This window comes from Galleria mellonella, unplaced genomic scaffold, assembly GCF_026898425.1.
Source record: "Galleria mellonella isolate WM207_F2 unplaced genomic scaffold, CSIRO_AGI_GalMel_v1 utg173, whole genome shotgun sequence".
In the NCBI taxonomy this organism is placed as follows: domain Eukaryota; kingdom Metazoa; phylum Arthropoda; class Insecta; order Lepidoptera; family Pyralidae; genus Galleria; species Galleria mellonella.
The window spans coordinates 3872388-3891873 of record NW_026442016.1 but is presented as its reverse complement, the minus strand read 5'-3'; the positions used below and the strand labels follow the sequence as shown (position 1 = coordinate 3891873).

Here is a 19486-nt window from a genome sequence, read left to right as displayed (position 1 = left end):
ATTGAAACAAATTAAAAATGAAGAAATAACTTGTGCTAGTAATTCTTTTGAAAGTTCTCATTGAAGTTAAATATTGAGGCGTGCTGAAAGACAGAGACGAGCACCTCAACGTTTGAACTTGTAAAGGGAGAGTATTGTAGTATATTCTATGATAAGTGTGTCTAAGGTTGGAAACATTGTATATGTAACATGTCTCTTCTCTCTATCATGGCGTCCTTTATTAAAGTGCATTTTTATTTATAAGTGTTTTTTAATTACAAGGGAAAGTTATTTAAGCGTGAAAAGCACATTCAATGTTTTACATTGTATGAAGATTAATTTTTTTAAAACATGGGGGCAAACGAGCGTGCGGCTCAGCTGGTGGTAAGTGATTATATAGTCACTTGCAACATTAGAGAAATTGCAGGTGTGTTACTGGTCTTTTAATAAGGAATATGATCTTTTCTTGAAAGTTTCAATGATGAATAGTTGTTCAGTTTTATAAATATAATAAATGACGTTATAACTTATTAAATATAACGTCATATATCTTTTGTAAATGATTTATGACATAAGTACATTTAATTTCTGATACTATGTATTTATTTCATTGGTTTATTAAATTAGACGACATGTAAAACATATGTTTTTTGACTAGTTGTACACAATATATTTTCCATGTAAAAATAATTTATATATATAACTATTAATTAGCGAAATGAGGTAGCTACACAACTCTGTATTTAAAACTTCATGTTTAGATAATTTAATATAAAGATCCCATACTATTCAACAATCGAACCGCATTAGAATTTACATCCTTCATTCTAGACTTCATATTATTAGGTTGTTTCCTCCACAGCTGTTTAGAATGACTTATTAGTGCTTGATAAAATGTATTTCTCCGTATTTCTATTCCAAACTTTTCGCAATGTTCAAATAATGTTGGGTACAGATAAACAAGTTCTGCGTGATCTAATGTTGGGAATAAATGGTGAAGAGCATGATTGCCGAATCGGGTGAGCGACGTAAAATGACTGGTGTGATCATCATTATCAATAATAGTGTCCAGTTGATGAATTCCCCAATCCAAAACTTCGGATCTGTAAAAATCAATAAATTATGGTTAATATATGTTGTAAAGGTATATACAAATTTTATCAGTTATGTAATAAAATACAACAAAATACATTATCTATTGCACTTAAAAATACAGTAATAATATTACAATTATTAGATACAATGTGAGCAAAAGAGGATTCATCTCTAAAAAAGATCTCGTTCAGTCAACCCAAAACAGTAGCATAAGAAGATTTGAGTGGACATCAGTAGTACAAAAGAGTGTTGAATTTAAATGCCAATTATATTAGTTATGAAGTTATCAAAACTTACATATATCTTTATAACTAGGTAATTATATACAATTCTATTACAAATTAATATAATTAAATACATGTTAACACAATAATTACAATCTTAATCAAGCATCAATACAGAAGTATTGAAAATCCTTACTAATATTCTAAATGTGAAAATGAATTTATTTGTCTAGCTGTTTATTTGATTGTTTGTTATATTTTAGCCTCTTAATAGCTTAATTAATTAATCTGAAATTTTGGTTACACATTCCATATGGGATGAAAAAGGAGATAGGCTATTTTTATCCTGGTTAAAGTCGCATACTAGTAGTATTAAATAATTTTCTAGACATAAGAAGCTAACAACAGATTTTTAAAGTTGTGGAGTAGTAAAAGTTGTGGCATAAGTTTCTCCAAATACATTTGGCATTCAGCAACGTAGTTTTACAGCCTAGCTTTCAGCAATACAAGAAAATGTACTTATCATATGTTTAGTACCCATACATTAGCAGACTTTAAATAGGAACTTTGAGATGAATTTAATTCAAAGTTTATAATGTACGTAGTACTCAGAGGTGCCATTAACTCAACAAAATTTCAAAGGGTAATTTGCGGGAATATGGTGTACAATAGTAAGTACGTTTTAACTAATATAATCTCAAATTTCGTAATATTAATTTAAATAAAAATAACAATAGTCGCGCTCTTTGTCTATTTTTTACTTCAGTACAGAACTAGTAATAAAGTTATTGAAGTCAGAGGACTTTGATAATATTATTACTCTTTTCTAAGCAAAATAAAATTAATTATATATATAAAAACTAATTACAAAATTAATATTCACTAGTAATCTTATTATTATTATGACAAACATTTAAAATATTTAAATTTCGTACACAGAATTGGGTATCAGGGTAGGTATTAGATGTTTTTTTGTAAACCGGATAGATAAACGGAACACTATCATCACAAAAATATTATGATATAAACACGGAACTGACTAAGTTTATTATTAAAATAATTACCTAAATTAATTTACGTTCAAAACTGATGATCTAATCACGTAACAAACACATAAATACAGAGACATTAAGAAACTCTTATAAATATGACACACAATGTCCAAAGGCTACGTTAATTTACAATAGATGTAATTTGATCATGTACAGCTAAGTTTGGCAACTTCTATTTATTTAATATTATAGAAATGTGGAACAATCCCCTATTTTATTGTTTTTCTTCAACTTATAAATCTTGGGATCTTTAAAAGAAAAGTAAAAAAGAAGCCAGTAAACACGCATAGCGTGGTCAAGCGATAGATTCACCTAGCTCGCGGGTTGATCTTGTTCATTAATTGTAATCTTGCTTCTGTAGATATTCGTTATACTGCCAAATATCGAGCTATAAGTATTATAAAAAAATATAACGTAAAGAGTATAGTTATTACCTGGGTATATCCCCATCAAAAAAGTTGGTATGGGCATGATGTCCAGCTGTCAGACCGTAAACTGTGAAGTAAAAGCTACTAATCATCATTGTGGCAGCCCAAACAGGTAAAACTATAGTAAAAGGCATCCGTGACGCTAACCACATCCAAGTCGGTAGACTTAATGGTATGATGTGTGACCAATGTATATATTTACCATCGAGTTTTCTTATAGATGATAGAAATCTGAAACAAAACAAACGTTTATGCGTTAAAAGAAAACTGATTTTTCCTCTATTAAAAGTTAATACTATTTAGATAACATCAGTTGAAAAGAAATTATATTACTAAGGTACAGAGTAATAACACCTGAGTCCTCAGGAAAGGCAACGCGTGGGGAGTATCATAGGGGAAACAGTATACTCTGTTATGCCGTGGGCATCATATCTATAGGCGACGGTTACCACTTTCCATCAAGTGGGATGTCAACTTGTTTGCCATTCTAAGTTGATCAAAAAAATAAAAGCAATTTTGTACAAAGACATCTAAAAATTATTGATTTCTATCTAGTAATACCATCTGAGAGTGGAGTCTAGAGTTTACAGAATTAAAAAGACTGTATAAACGTCGTCTACTTGTAGTGCTACTTTGTCGTTTAATAGCTATATTTACATTACATAAAAAATAGAGTGTAAACATGGGACAATTTATGAACACGACTGGAACAAGAGATGAACTCCATATGGAATGATTGCTATTGGCACTTGGTTCTCTCTGCTCAACTCACAAGGGACCTAGCGTGAAAAAAAAAATGGATATACAGATAATGTAAAATATAGCATACCATTCATAACAATAGGATGTAATATATTGGGTCATGACAGTGTCCTTTTCCTATCTATCTGTTTATCTACAGAGATAGACTATAGGCTGAAATAATATATGAGAACAACACAAACACATTTTTATCCTGAAAACGTAGTGTTCCTGCCAAAAAATCAAATGACGCCCCGTTTATCTGGGTAAGAGTAATGGGCTTGATGTCCTAGCTTTTCCGGGTCTGATGGATTTTGATTTGTTATGATTAACACATTTCCTACCATTTTTCATAGCTACTAAGATTAGTACATATAACTCATTATTTGATTATTTAAATGATACCTTAATTAAGAATTTACGTATGAATATCGAAATTAACTATTTTTTCTATTTTTGTATTAGTCAACATTATTTAATATGATATTTATTAATTAGTATTTCTAATAATTACTAACTATATAAATTAATTGAAATTCTACTTACTCTACAGTCATCAGTGTTATTTGCGAAAATGGATATATAAGTGGCCAGTAAAAAGCTCCTAATTGAATCCAGAATGATTTATCTTTGTAAGGCATGAACTTAAGAAACGGTTCCAACATTGTTAATTCTATATCTTGCAGAGTATTTGTATGCATATGATGTGACATTGCATGTGAAATGCGCCATTCCCTGAAAAATTAAAAATTAATAATGAAATTTGTATTAAGAAAAGAATATTAAAAATAAAAATAAGTATTAAAAATAGCCAGATAAATTTATAAAATAAAGCTGACATTAAAAAACAAGAGTTGCCTGATGATAATTGAAGACCGAAGAATATCACAATCGTAATATTACGCGACACTTGCATATTGTTGACTCTAAAGAAAATTTATTATGCTGTATTCGAAGACGCTTATGATGGACTTTTAGGGAAATTCTTAGAGAAGTTCTTAGCAAGAAGGAGCCATAACATGTACGGGGCCATAATTTTTAGTGTAAGGGGAAATCCCGTAGAGATGATAAAAAGTGTGATGATTGAATGTGCTCTTAGCCATATTGTTGAACAATTAGATATATGTAAAAATCTAATATTAAAGTATCAACTGTTAATACGAGTACTACTTACTTGTAAGATGGTCCGCCAAAATTGAATAAGAACATACGCCAACTATCAGCGCGATGAAAGTAGTTATGAGCACAAGTAATCAAACCGCTTAATGTGAAGCCGCTGAGAACTGTTAAGGACGCACCGAGAATGTAACTTTGTGACCAAGCCCAACAACTCAAAGGACTTAAAATTATACATGCTACAAGTAATAAATCGGTCACAACATCACTTTGTTTTCTGACATCTTTAGGTATATCCTTAATTTTTTCCATGACCTTCGCTTTTAATGTCTTGTAAAACCCGTTCTCTTCGAATGTAAATGGAGAATTTCTTGGTGTTGTGACTTTTCTTATGAAATATTTTGGAAGAATTTTCTCAGCTGACCCTTTTAGATGGTGCGTTTCGAATAGTTCGGTTATATCTGTGCCCTGTAAAGAAAACAAATATTTTAACAGCAGTAGACCTTTATAACTTACTTTTAAATTTGTATTTACAATTCTCAATTGTTTCTACCAAAGATAAATAAGGAAAAGACTTATGAATTATTAGTAGCTAGACTGTAATTATACTTCAATGCTAATCTCGGTAGATTTACATCTCCGAGATCGTAATTCAAACTAAGTGATTAAACTACACAAGTAATACAAACTTTTGAACTACATCATCATTCATTTGAATTGTTTACTTTATTTGTATCTGGTACAATAAAGAGTAAATCTATAGGTATTATAGTAGAATCGTTAGAGCCAAAAAGTTTGTACATTGATTTTTTCGCGAAAACTAGCTAGAAATTCGAAATGCTGTAAATTTTTTTACTGTTACAGCTACTATCAAATATTAATTATATCAAATATTAATTGAATTGCCACGTAAAGCTGTCATGTGATAAACTATACAAGAGATTTTTTTTATAATGAAGGTAGCTTAGAAACTCTTTGATACCAAAAGGCTCTACCTTTATACGAATAGTAATAGCGCGTATAGTAATTAATTAAATGATGGATTAGCTCAATATAAGAACTAGTGTATCTCAATATGTGAGCTATACTTTACCTTATTTCTCTAATACTCGTATATGAAGTCGCGTAATAACAAGTGAAAGAGGATAACATATTTAGCATCCTATTTTTTAGATGCGATACGCTTACCCAGTACTATGATTATTAAATTTAATTATGAAAGTCTTGATTTTCAGTACTTTCCTTACTATTTACTTTGATATTATTGACTTACTTTCATATTATTATTTTGTTAGTTTTAATATTAATATATAAAAATATGTATAATTGGTTAAGTGTGAGTAACGAACATATATAAAACTTTACAAACTTTTATATATATATATATATATATATATATATATATATATATATATATATATATATATATATATATATATATATATATATATATATTATTGCACTTCTAAGTTACATATAAAATAATCTATTTATAAATGTTGTGAGCAACTTACACTTAGGTATAATATTTGCCTGTAATTACTATACATTTTCACTTTGTATAGGAAATTTAAAGAAAGGTTCTTGAGTGGCAACTTCATATAAACAAGCGCAGTATAAGATGACCCCCACCTTACTAGATGAAGCGACGATTTCAAATGCATTGCAGGATGTTAGTGGATACAAGTAGCTTAGGACTGTTTAGAGGAGGTTTATGTTCAGCAGTGGACAGTTAATAGCTGATATGATATGATGATACGAAGTTTACCAATAATATACTCGAAGCCAAGTAATTTATTTGATATGGCAGATATATATTAATATTTTTTTATAAAAAAATTTCAACCCACAATTTAATGCCAGACATAATTATTTCACAATAAAACAAGGTAACGTAATATAACGAGAATAAAATAAACGTTCGTTCTACATTATTTGAAGGTTATCCACAATATTTGGGCCCATGAGAAATTTGACTGTACCAATGAGAAAGTAGAGTGAATATAACTGAAGGTCATTGCGGAGTGTTGCGTATTATATTCTGAGTGGTTTTGTATCCACAAATTAAACATATTTTTATTCTTTTAAAGTAAATAGTAAACTTATCAAAGAGATCCTTTAGAAATACCAGCAAGTAAGCAATCTTAAATTCTAAAATTCTTATAACTTTTAAAACTCAGTACGTTTTTTATTATAAATTTGATGTGTTTATTTAGGTATAATACGTTCTGTGAATCACAAATATAAGATATTATAATTAAGGTGTATATTGTAGGTGTCTATACGTTTAAAATATATTATTAATATAATTAAATGTAATACTAAGTAAATTGCCAATTATTTGACAAAGACAATAGTTCAATAAAGCAAAATAATTTAATTTTCACAGAATCTTTAAATGCTACAGACGTCGCGCTTGATGTGTAACATACAAATAATGAGTTATCAAATATTGAGTTGATTGTGTTTTGTTTGTTATATAGATATCCGAAACAGTCAGTCTAAATAGAAATATCTAAAGTATTTATCATCATAATTTTTTTCGCGTTACAGTTTTTACTGTTTCGTGTCATTAAATTTATTTTTAATATAGTATTGGAAATTTCCATCGGATGCACATCATTTTACAAAGATTAGTAAATTTGAAAGCGCTAGGACTAAGGAGCTTGACTCTTCTGATTTTGGCCAGAATAATACACTTTTACAGTTTCCATAAAATTTTGAATATATTTACAATATTTAAAATTATTATTACATTTTTAAATTAATTAATATTTTACCAGATTGAGATCAGACCAAGAATGAACCGGGACTAGTATTATAGTGTGGATCCAGCTCGTATTGTACTCATATATATGTAACTAACTTGAACGACTTTATGTAATAATGTAAACTTCCAATTATTCAAAACACCATTCATTATAACAACTTGTTAGCATCCCAGTTGAGTGGGCACTTTTTATAAGATGTGGATATTATCACGTTTGCTTGCATGCTTTGTTCCTCAAATCTCTTCTAATGACCTCCTAAAGATACAAAAGGAGTGATATATTGTATTCTTACTTCATCATTACACAAATATCATTCTTTATAAGCCAAATTAATCTCCGATAAGCTGGTAAGTTTATTTGTTCTGCCACAATGTATTCATATTTTAGTGAATTTACTGGGTACAGAGGAATAACACCTGAGTCCTGAGGAATGGCAACGCATGGGGAGTATCATGGGCGAAACAGTATACTCTGTTATGTCCATGATACTGCTCATGTCTATAGGCGACGGTCACCACTTTCCATCAGGTGGGCCGTCAGCTTGTTTGCCATTCTAAGTTCTATAAAAAAAATAGTAAACTTTATTTTATATATGACCCTAGATTTATTTGAGAATTTTCTACCTAAGTATCAATTGCTATATCCGATAATGAAATCACATAACAAACTTCAGATCCAAGACACTTATAGCATAGATAGGAGATAAGTATAGACGTGAATTCCCTTTGGATTGTAACTGAACTGTATCTGTGAAGAACCATATATTATGGCTCAGTAGTTAGTTGCAGAAGTTAATGGACTCTAAATAAAATGCAGGGGAGAAAGGGATTGTTAGTAATAGGTTCAAATAGCCCCATTACTAGCAATATACCCTGTCAGGTTGACCTCCACGTAGTTCCCCCTGGAAACCATCGTGGCTAATTCTAGTTGAATTCGTCAGGATGGGTTAACTGACCTGCTTTCATTCTCATCAGTCATCGATCACTGGTGCCCCGCCAGTGTATACCCATAGCGCAGACAGGGTTACCATACCATTACCACCCATTAAAAAAAATGCAGTAATTAATTTTCTATCTTGCAATCGACTTGCAAGAAAAACATGAATTAGAAACGTACCTTCGTAAATGATATCCATTGGGATCCACCAGGATGTTTTTCAATAAAGTTAGTTAAATCATAAAGATTGTCGTAAATCCTCCATAGATCTTCAGCGCCATCGTGCATTTGTTTGCCTTTTAACCATCGTCGTGATATTTTTGGATTTTCGTTCCTTAATGGAGGATATCTTAATTGAGGAAAACTCGATTGATATCTTTCAGTATCTGGAGCCATTGTTTCTGAAAATCAAAATTACAATTACTATTAAAAAGAGCAAAATAAAAAAGAAGAATCCATCGGAGATATCTATAGATTTTATTATTTATTTATTTAAGGCAAATAGATAGCTATAATAACACATATGATAATTACACAAATAATAATTTATCAGACAATAAACTTTGCACAAATGTCTAATACAAATGAAGGAAACACAGAAAAAGAAAAATATCATCGAAAATACTGTTAATTTGTTTGTTTATATGGATAAACTCAAAAAGAACTCAATCGTTTTTAAAAATTCTTTCAGTTATAGAAAGTTATATAATCAGCGAGTAACGTAAGCCATATATTATTTTTAAAAATCTTATCTAACCGTGCGAAGCTGGACGGAGATAATAAATAAATGGCTGGATCTATGTGGCGGAAAATCCAGATATTCGTGCCTAAGGCCAGAATAGGTATAAAAAGAAAAAAGGCATTTTCCTTATTTAAAAAATAAAAATAGGTTGTTTTGCCATTTAGGCTATTTTTAAAGATGTTCACAGTTCGTTCGCTTTTTTTATTGTCAATTTATTGTTGAAATTGTATAATGATTACACGTAATAGTGTATATTATTAGGCATATATTAAGTAAGAAGTAATTATAATTGACTTTACACAAATGATATATAACGAATAAGCGGGGTGAATGTATGCCTGATTTTTAGACATAGTGATGTCACTATTCCTGACCTCACTTGATTTGGTCTTGGTTCATCCTTCATTCATTTGTAACTATAAGAAAATATATTTTTCTTCTTTAAACAATTTTATTTCATTACTTTCCAATTACACTTGTATTTATAGCTCTCAGGCATCAGTACTGTACAGTGTCTCGGTCACTATTGGACTAAATATACTATTTTTTTACTCTTATAACTATCAATCAACAAGGGCTTCTCATGCCCGCCAGATGTTGTGTGGGTGGGCGAGGTAGGGGCCTCGGGGTATACCCCTCTACCCCGGCTTTAACTATGGAGGCGACGACCTCCGGGTCGCTGGGTTCTTCAGATATACTGGTGATCTGTGTGTGGTATGATACACTGGTGGTCTGTGTATGCCGGCGTGGTGTAAAAATATATAGTAAAAATGAGCATAAGAAGTATCTCGCAGGTGGGTCGGGGTGTCTCGACTCTCCCGAAGATTCTCCGGACCCGGAGAAGGAGAACCCGGGTCCTTCGGTCCATTATAACTATGTTCAAGTGCACGAATGCTGTTTTCGGTAAAAATAGAGGGCGCTAGTTTTGCAATGAATTCAAATGCGCGCTCGTGGAATCGCTCATAGTTTCACAACTTTATTTATTTATTCTGTTTATTTTATTACAACTTTCTATAAATAACTAAGTATTATAAATTAACTTATTTATAATCATAATGTACTTTACATTGTGCAATTGCCAATTCAATAATGCGTTCTTGAATAATACCTTCTTCAATAATACCTTATTTTTCTTTTACATTATAAAACATTGATATTTAACATTCAAATACTAAATATTTCTGTTTGTAGCAAAAGAATTACAGTCTCTTATTTAATTCATTTAAATAGAGATAATAGTCAAATGAGAAGTCTTTTAGACTTCTCATTTGACTATTATTTGATAATAGTCAAATGAGAAGTCTAAAAAGGGAATACATATTTAATTCATTTAAACAGAAATAATAGTCGAATGAGACTCTTAATTTGTTTGCAGCAAAAAAAAAAACTACAACCATTTAATTTATGTTTATCGTGAATTAACATTATTATTTAATAGAAAATCATTTGCGTTTATGAAAACATTTTGTAAAGGTACTACCAAGTTAATTTTTCCTCGTTCACAGCTATCGATAATAACGCTTGCGCCGATATATGATAAAAACTTTACCACTAAAAATCTTTAAAATAATAAGTTTCAAAGAAACAATATAAGTGTGTACATGTACATTGTCGACGATGAGCCGTTAATAATGTGTAACTAGTACCCGTTTTTTTTTAAATTAATAAATATTAAACATACTATCTGTTAGCCTGCTTGCCACAATCTTAATAAATTAATTACTTCATTGAAAAACTGAGTACACTGTTACTACTTAAAAGTTTGTTGATTAAAATTTAACTTTTTTATTATAACATTCGTATCATCTTTCAATTATGGATAAGACAGAGAAGTCACGACCGAATTCACAGTTGTTTCGACAGTTACTACAAAACTGGTTTTGTTTTATACGTATATTTTAATGTAAGAAAGTGTTATAAGGAGCAAAACATATACTTTTTTATGTAGATGACTTAATTTTTTTAGAAATAACCAAATTTTGTTATAAAATTGATCGAATGATGTCAAATAGACTTATGAAAACTGGAATGATTCAATCTAAATATTATAACAAAATTAGTTGTATGAAATTCCAACTTAACGACTTCAATAAATGATAATAGCGGGGCAATTATTTATGACTATAGACGATACGCTTAGGTAAGTAGGAAAGTAGTCATTATCATCAAATTACTATGTGTAATTTAAATAGTAATTAATTTTTACATTCTTGACGATGCAGTATTGTTAATTCCGTTTACCACCAGATGGGCCGTATATTTGTTTGCCATCATAGAAGTATAAAAAAATTGTAGGATTCGTACCTTAGATTATATTTTATATTCTTGTCCTTACTGTCTTTTTTATTAATTAATATTATGAATTTGAAAGTGAGTTTGTTTGTTCTCTTTAATGCTTTAATATCTCAACCAATCATCATGATATCTGGTATATACGTATTATATAGGATAGAGGAGGATAAACTACGACATATCCCGATCATGCGGACGAAGTTGTGGGTAAACGCTAGTGCTTTTTAATCTAATGTACAGATATTCTGCATTACGTTTATGAGTCATCGTTGACTGTTTGCTTGTAACTCAAGGTATTCTTGATTGAGGATTAATAAGCAAAATTGTTAATAACATGCTCTTATTACCTTCTTGATTACAGGAAATATTATGTGGGCGATGTTCATAATTGTATAGGTATTTGTTTGTAATACTTTATTGTACAGTAAAGTTTTATAGTATATATATATTTCTTAAGAAAATAATAAGTACAACTCATCGTATAAAAAGAATTTCTTCCAGTGAACCTTTGAATGTTTAATAGAAATTGTGGATAAGAGGAGACAAAAAAATAGCTAATTAAAGAAACAGAAAAATAACAGGTGTTACAGTTACAACACGAATAAAACATTAATACTGGACAACATAACACATGAAAATTATACCTAATATATCTAAAATGATTATCAAATATATTTGTTATTATTTCTTTTGGTTCTTTTCCATGACATCCACCATGCATGTGTGAATATTTGCAAGGTTAAGTAGGTTGTATTTAAAATACGTTCAACAAAAAAAGGCTAACTTTTTGAATGCATCCTTGACTTTGTCTTTTTAACTTGTTATTTATTAGTAGCTATATAGTTAAACGAAGTTATTCCGTATATCATCATACTCATATCATCCGTTAACTCTTCACTGATGAAGACATGGGACTTTCCTTATAAAGGGGGCATTGTCAGCCTTTAGTGATGTTTTAAGAGAGACGCTGCTGCCCATTTCTCGACCATTAAGTTTGCTTAGTTGCCTTTTACGACACCCACGGGAAAGAAAGGTGTGGCCCATTCTATGTCGGGATCATATGGTAATATTCTTTGTATACTTACATCTAATTTTGCCACGACCAACAAAATGATACAGCAGAAATATTAGAAAAATACATAGGTACAACACGAATAAAGAGGTGCCGTCACCGCTATACATCATAATTTATGATGTCAATGGTGTTGTTCATGTCTATAGGTCTTTAGCTTGAATGCTATTCCCGGTAAAAAAGAAAGAAAGAATACGGGGTGTAAGGAAGAAACGAAACATGGAATATAGATGAATAAAGTTAATGTGCATACTTCTTGTAGCATATATGAAGTTTTGCTATAAATGTACATAAAACTACTGGATAAAATTTTTATTCTTTACGTATCCGTAGATACAGGTTAATTATATGGTAATCCTGCAAATTGTTGTTTGATTTATAATTATTCCGAAAATGCACATATTTTGTAATAAAAACAAAGTCGCGGCTCAGCAGTTAGATTTGTAAATATTATTTCATTTAAACTTGTGATGTATAAATAATTATCAATGAAACATAACGCAGGTTAATGAACTAATAACTAATCAATAGCTTCTTTATATAGTTAAATGCTATGATTGCATTCAATTGTTAATTTAGATTAAACAGTTTAACAAAACATGATTACATTATTAAAATGTAAACCTAATCTTTTTTTTACTCTGAATATTTAGTTAATAAATATTTTTTTAATTATATTTTTTTATCAAAAGATTAGTACACAAAATAAACATACACTTAAAATAAATATTACTTAATATGTATTATTGTATGCTATTAGATTTTGTTTATTTTATATTATTTATTAAAAAAAACATGTTATGTTTGTTGCTGTTGATGCTACTAAAGATGCCAAATATAATAAAAAACTTAAAGTTATTGATTATGTACTAACCTTTTTTGTTGTATAAGGGAACACCCTTGTTTATAGGTGATATATTGATGTAGATTCCAGTGCAATGATATTGATTAACACATACAGATAACAAATATTGATTAAAACATACACAAATACACCCGAATATGCGCGAGCGCCCCTGCACCGGTCTTGTTTTATACTGATTGCGCGCGCGTTCTTTCTGTTGAATTTGATAGCATAGCATTCGAATCCAATTAAAGTATAATTATTTCTATTTTACTAACATCGTACTGCTCACTTACATTTACGCTATGACCTTTGTATTCAATGGGTGCAGACTAGTGGAATTGTTGTGTACTTAGTATTTTTCAGTATGAGAGCCAGTGTAATTTGATAAAACTTATCTTCTTCGTCAATTGTGATGTGACTTTCAATATTTTTTTATAATGAATTAGCAATCTCGCATTGAACTTTGATTAAATTTTCGAAAATAAATATAGCTTATGTTACTCGCTGATAAAAATGTAGTGATCTATAGGTAAAAGAATTTTAAAAATCGGTTGAGTAGTTTTTGAGGTTATCCTTTACAAACAAAAAAATAATCAAATTGTAAGTGTTGAATAAACATTATTAGAAGTTTTTATAAGATTAAAATAATTATAATTTCGTACGTAAATTAAAAATATATTTAAAAAAATTCAGACGAATTGAGAATGTCTTACTTTTGGAAGTTCCTTAAAAGTACCAAAAAAAAGAAAATAATGGTATATTAATAGTTTAATAAAATTCATGATAATTCTTTAAGGCTTAAAAGAATTTTCACGTGTATTTGCATTTTTACGAATCTTTAATATTTGATTTTTAACTTGCCTTTGATGTTAAGAACAAAAATTTGTAATTATTTAGGTAGGTACAATAGTCTTTACAAGTCATTAAACTTACATTAACAGACAGACACCGAGGTAATTCCAAACTGTAATCACGATAGTCGGAGATTCATTTAAATTGTCTTTGTTCATCTCCAATGTACGCGTTTAAACCTTGAAAGAATCTACAAGAGGTACCGTTAATTATATAAACTTGTGAAAAATTAATATCTATAGACATGGAATAGTAAAATGTTACATTACTATAAAATAGTAGTAATATTACTTATACTTCCTAGTCTATTGGCATTAGGTAGATATATAGATAGGTATATAATTTATTTAATTTACAACACACTAATAACAACAGACAGAATCACAAAAAGAGATAAAAGAATACATATACAAAAAAAAGTATTTAAAAAAAGTTGTATAGAATAGAATAGAAATATTTATTGCCAGTAAACTTACAATATAAAATATAAATAACATATACAAAAAGTGTCCTACACCCGGCAAAAGGAACCGGCTCAGCTGATGCTGTGAGTGTCCCAGCGCATAGTGAACAGCTGTACAGCGCTGGTTTTCAGCCAGTCCCTCTCTTAACAAAACAACCAAAGTGCAGGGTACCACTGTATATTAAACATAATTTTCTTTTCACGCGTGTGCTATAGTAACACATAATGGTCATTACTCAGTTTATTGCTTTCCTTTAAAAAAAGCAAAATACTGATTGATATTCTGTTGTGGCTAAAAGCCATTATTTTGTTTATCTAGTATACGCCACTTAATTGAATAATTTAATTAACTTATTCCGTGGTTATGGTTAAAGTGTTTATTTTAATCTATGACAATGAAATGGTAGCCCCGCTTGTGAACACCGCTGGTACACATTGACGAGACACCAGTGAAGCATGACGAATGCAGGTCAGTTAACTACTATGATGAATTTATTAAGATTTAATCATGTTGATTTCCAAATGGAACCGCAAAGAAATCAACTTGACAGGATATATTGCCAGCAATGGGGCTGTTAGACCCCATAGTTAATAATTTCTTTCTCCCAGTTTAAAGTATTTTAATGACTCTTTGCTTTATGATGGACGTTTGATCCGTCACGTTCTTTCCCAAAGTTATAATTAACTAATAAAATAAATGGGAAAGCCAATTAAAAAGATTACTTTGCCGGTGAAATAGCTTAAAATCCGTCGAAGTCGTAGATAACAGCAATCTTCGAAGAACTTTATGTCTTTGCCAATATAGAAAGAACTATTATCATTACCCGATAACAGATGGCGTGATCCATCAAGAGTATGACACTCATAAGCTAATGGAACGTAAAATGTTTTATTTTCCAAATTATATTGAATAAAAGTATATATTTTGTTTGTGACCCTTAAAAAATACTATATATTCGTCTGTATCTTTTTAATGTTATTTGTATATGATTAACGCATCAATTTTGGCTCAATTTTAATAATCTTTTTTTGCAATTGATAGAGTTTGTACCCGTATATCTTCTATAATAATTTTGTAGTCATTGAGGCAGCCCTTTTTCTTTACGGAGCAAAATATTGATTCGTTACACGATTACATGTTTTAGAGTATATTATATTTAGTAAAAATTATATTCGTGTTTATGTAATATTTCATCGTCATCTATATATACACCATATTTTTAAATTTAAAATAAGAAGTGAGATTGTTAACAATGTAAATTATATTAAAGTTTCCAGCTATTTCTTTTTACGTAGAAACCTTTACTGTTTTAATTTATATTTATTGTTAAAGTATAAAATTGCTATGTTGTCCCAGTATAGAATAGGCCACCTATTTCAGCCTCGTGACAGTCGTAAGAGGTTACTAAATTAAAATATAACCAAAGCCTAATTGCGGTTTTCAACCTGTCTGCTAAGTATGGTAACTACTGGCAACACCTTCCTTATGGGGGAAGCCTATGTCTAGCAGTGAACAGTTAATGGTCGATATACTCGTAATGTAACAAATAAAATATGATATAACTTTAAATGTATTTTGGTAATTTATAAATTATCTTTTAGTAAAAAAGAATACAAATAATAATGATTACCTTATTCAGTGATCCCAATTCAATTACATTATTTACAATTCAAATAAGGTTTAGAGAATCAGGCGGGTACTCAATAAGCTAAAACCCTCAGAGGTTACAAGTCTCGGACGTTTTCAGTACGAAATACGTAATATTTTCCCTTTGCCAGTACTACCTTCCTTGAATATTTTCCAATGTTTCTCTTTAAGTCTTTGTAGGGTTTTGCAATTGCGGGTAACAAGGAAACATTTTCTAATAAGATTCGAGAATGAAATCGTACTATACTAGCTATTTATCGCGGTTTCATCATCGTAAAATCTGTTTTCTCTCTAAGAATGAATTTAAGAAAATCCTTTCTAGGAGGAAGGGATTTCCTATCTTCAAAACTTTAAGTACATAAGTAAGTTTATCCTGTGCGATAATAGATTAATCAAACAAATTATTAGGACGAACATTTTAAATATATAGATATTTAGATACAGGTAGTATTCCTCTAATTATACGAAAGCATTATTAATGGGCGAGGGATGGACAGCTGTGTACCTCTTAAAACATTTCCAAAGCGGTTGCCAATCCGCCTGCCAAGCATGGCAACTACTGGCAAAATCCCCCTAGGGGGAGGCTTATATTCAGCAGTGGACAGTTAAAGGCTGATATGATGATTATGTTATATCTTTGAAATTTGTTCTTATTTTATCTTATACATATAGAACTTTTGAAATATATTGACTAATAATAAAATTTTTAGAACCAACTGTATATAATGAACTTGAAAGGTTAAGTTGTTAGTCTGTATACTTGAATTTTGATTTATTAATATTTTTAAATGTATAGTATGTGACGTAGTATCATTAGCATAACAAGTGAAAAAAAAAATATATATGAAACATTTTTGTGCTAAGAAACAAATTACTGATTCAATTCTATTTTTCCTATATACCTCAAATTGTTTTCAATTTTTTTTAAGATACTGTACAATGACTGGACAAAATATCATATATGTTCTTTACACAAAGTTTACTCACGTAACGTGAACATAATAAGGTTTTTAGAATTCCCATGGAGATAGGAGGAGATGAATACTGCGTGTATATTTACATCATAATAACATCGTAGAGAAAATAAGCCTATACCTTACATTATGTATTTATAATAAATTGTAAGCAAAATTATTGAAATTTGTTCTCTTGGCGCGAGTGTTCGCTGCTTACAATTTTATATATTAGGAAAATTTCGGGGAAAACGAGGTAGACTTTAATTAGTTGGTTTTAAATTCATGAGTAAATTAAACCTCTTGTCAGTATTTGTACGAACATATTGAAATAAATTTTCATGTAAGGAAAACAAAAGTCTATTTTCTGATTAAGTATTATATTTGAAACTTTGTGTGTGTGAGTTGAACTCGCAGTTGACTTATTTCTTATAATCAATAGACTTCAAAAAGAAGTAAGTTCTAAATTCCTTTGTATTTTTGTTTTATGTTTGTTATCACATAACTCTGCCAATTGTAAACCGATTTGGAAAATTGTTTTTTTTTAAAAGATGAAAAAATATATTTACAGATTGGCCGTATAGAAATTTTATCAAAATAGATTTAGTAATTTAATTTATAATCACAATAACTGGTTTTGTTACAATTGAAGTCGGGTTTTTTGTATAATATAATTTAATTATAGTATATTATAGAAGTGTCATATGAGTTGTATCATATATAGGTAGATACTTAATTACAAACTATCCTATAAAAAATAGGATGATAAAGACGTAAGTAAAGTTATTGATGGCATATGTAAAAACAAAAAACTATGTAATATAAGTGAAAAGTAGTTACTAAGTATGAATATTTGCATTGTTTAAGTAAAACCTATTTTACATAGATAATGGAAACATAATTATGGCTACGTAATTACATAGCCATGATTGTTTTTAACACTAGTGGGACAAATATTTTATTGTTTACAGGTTTTTATTTTTTATGTTGGATGGGAGATTTTTGAATTTACTTTTAAATCTAATCGTATTTAATGATACAAAAATAAAAGAAAATAAAAAATAAAGTGCTTTTAATTTATTTTTAGTTTTATGTAAAGTGTATTTAATTAAGGTTCTTTATAGAGTGTTTAATTAAAGAAAAAAGGAAGTTTAAAATCACTTTATACAAGTCTTTAACCCGGCCGTAGTGATTGCAAGCAATAAAATGGAAAACTCCCGGGTTCCCAACAAATTCACACCTTATTTACACTGTTTGCTAAATCCCCATTTCCACGGTATCTTGATGAAGGCTCGCTACAATTGAGATTTACACCACCTCACTTTATTGAATTTGTTTTCTATTTCCTTCACTGAATGCTAGCGCTTGCTCTGCCAATTCGTATGTAAGACCTTTTTGAAACATTGATGTAAAGATATTGCAAGTTCTACTTTGCGATATTGTGCTCTAAATTATCCAATATAAGGCGCATAATGCTACCTTGTTAGTTTGTGTCCATAGACGGATATGTCTATAAATTTATTGCGGCTACCGTATTATAATACTCTCTCTCTTGCGGTTGGGAGTTTATGTTGTATGTAAATATTGCATTACTCTGTTACGTTATTATGAATGTTCATATGAAGATATTTTTGAAAATAAATGAAATATACAATGGTGGTGTGTGGTAAGGTGTATAGATGTGAGAAGTGAAAGATAGTTAAAAATATTACAAACTTACTCTTTATTTAAAATAGTGAGCAAATATAACTTATAGACAATTAGTAATAAAATCCGTATTGTTTCAGATAATTCAGTTTTGTTGCTTGACTCGAATCTAGAATATTTTAAATGCGAAAATATAAATTAATAAAATGAATAATTAGTAATTAATTTATTTAGTAGGGAGAGAGGGAGGAATTTATTTAGAATTCTATTTTAACCACTGAGGTGGCAAACAAGCATACGATACCCATCTAATAGTAAACAGTTATCGTAGTCTTTAAACATCTGCAATATCAGGGGCATTTACACACGCATTGCCAACCCAGAAGAAACCTCTTTACCTCTTTTTTGAAAACCCCATGCTGTAGTCCCTTGAGAAAATCTCGACAGAGATCATATTCCATAACCTGAGCGATTATTAGAGGAAATATCTCTGCAATTGCCCTGCACACGACCATCTAGTTTTAAGGTATAGACATGAACTCCCTGTTGATGGCGATCTGTAAGATGGTAAAAAGTGGCTGTGGGCATTATATTAAACAATTCCTCGCAAATTTACCACGACGAGACT

General features: G+C 29.8%; 1 protein-coding gene across 5 annotated transcripts; it reads right to left on the bottom strand.

The window, feature by feature from the left end:
• Positions 1 to 580: 580 nt before the first annotated feature.
• LOC113515395 (cytochrome b5-related protein-like) lies at positions 581 to 18475 on the bottom strand. Of its 5 annotated transcripts, none has more exons than XM_052893342.1 (6): positions 18452 to 18475; positions 8523 to 8743; positions 4694 to 5103; positions 4066 to 4254; positions 2785 to 3009; positions 581 to 1082 (listed from the first exon to the last, which is right to left on the bottom strand). In XM_052893342.1, exons 2-6 carry the CDS (start codon positions 8736 to 8738, stop codon positions 746 to 748), a joined length of 1377 nt encoding a protein of 458 aa, XP_052749302.1. In that variant the 5' UTR covers positions 8739 to 8743; positions 18452 to 18475; the 3' UTR covers positions 581 to 745. The 5 variants fall into 5 exon arrangements, with proteins under 5 accessions (XP_052749302.1, XP_026755386.1, XP_026755384.2 ...); XM_026899585.3 differs by lacking the exon at positions 18452 to 18475 and adding an exon at positions 14229 to 14322; XM_026899583.3 differs by lacking the exon at positions 18452 to 18475 and adding an exon at positions 13323 to 13545.
• Positions 18476 to 19486: the final 1011 nt, after the last annotated feature.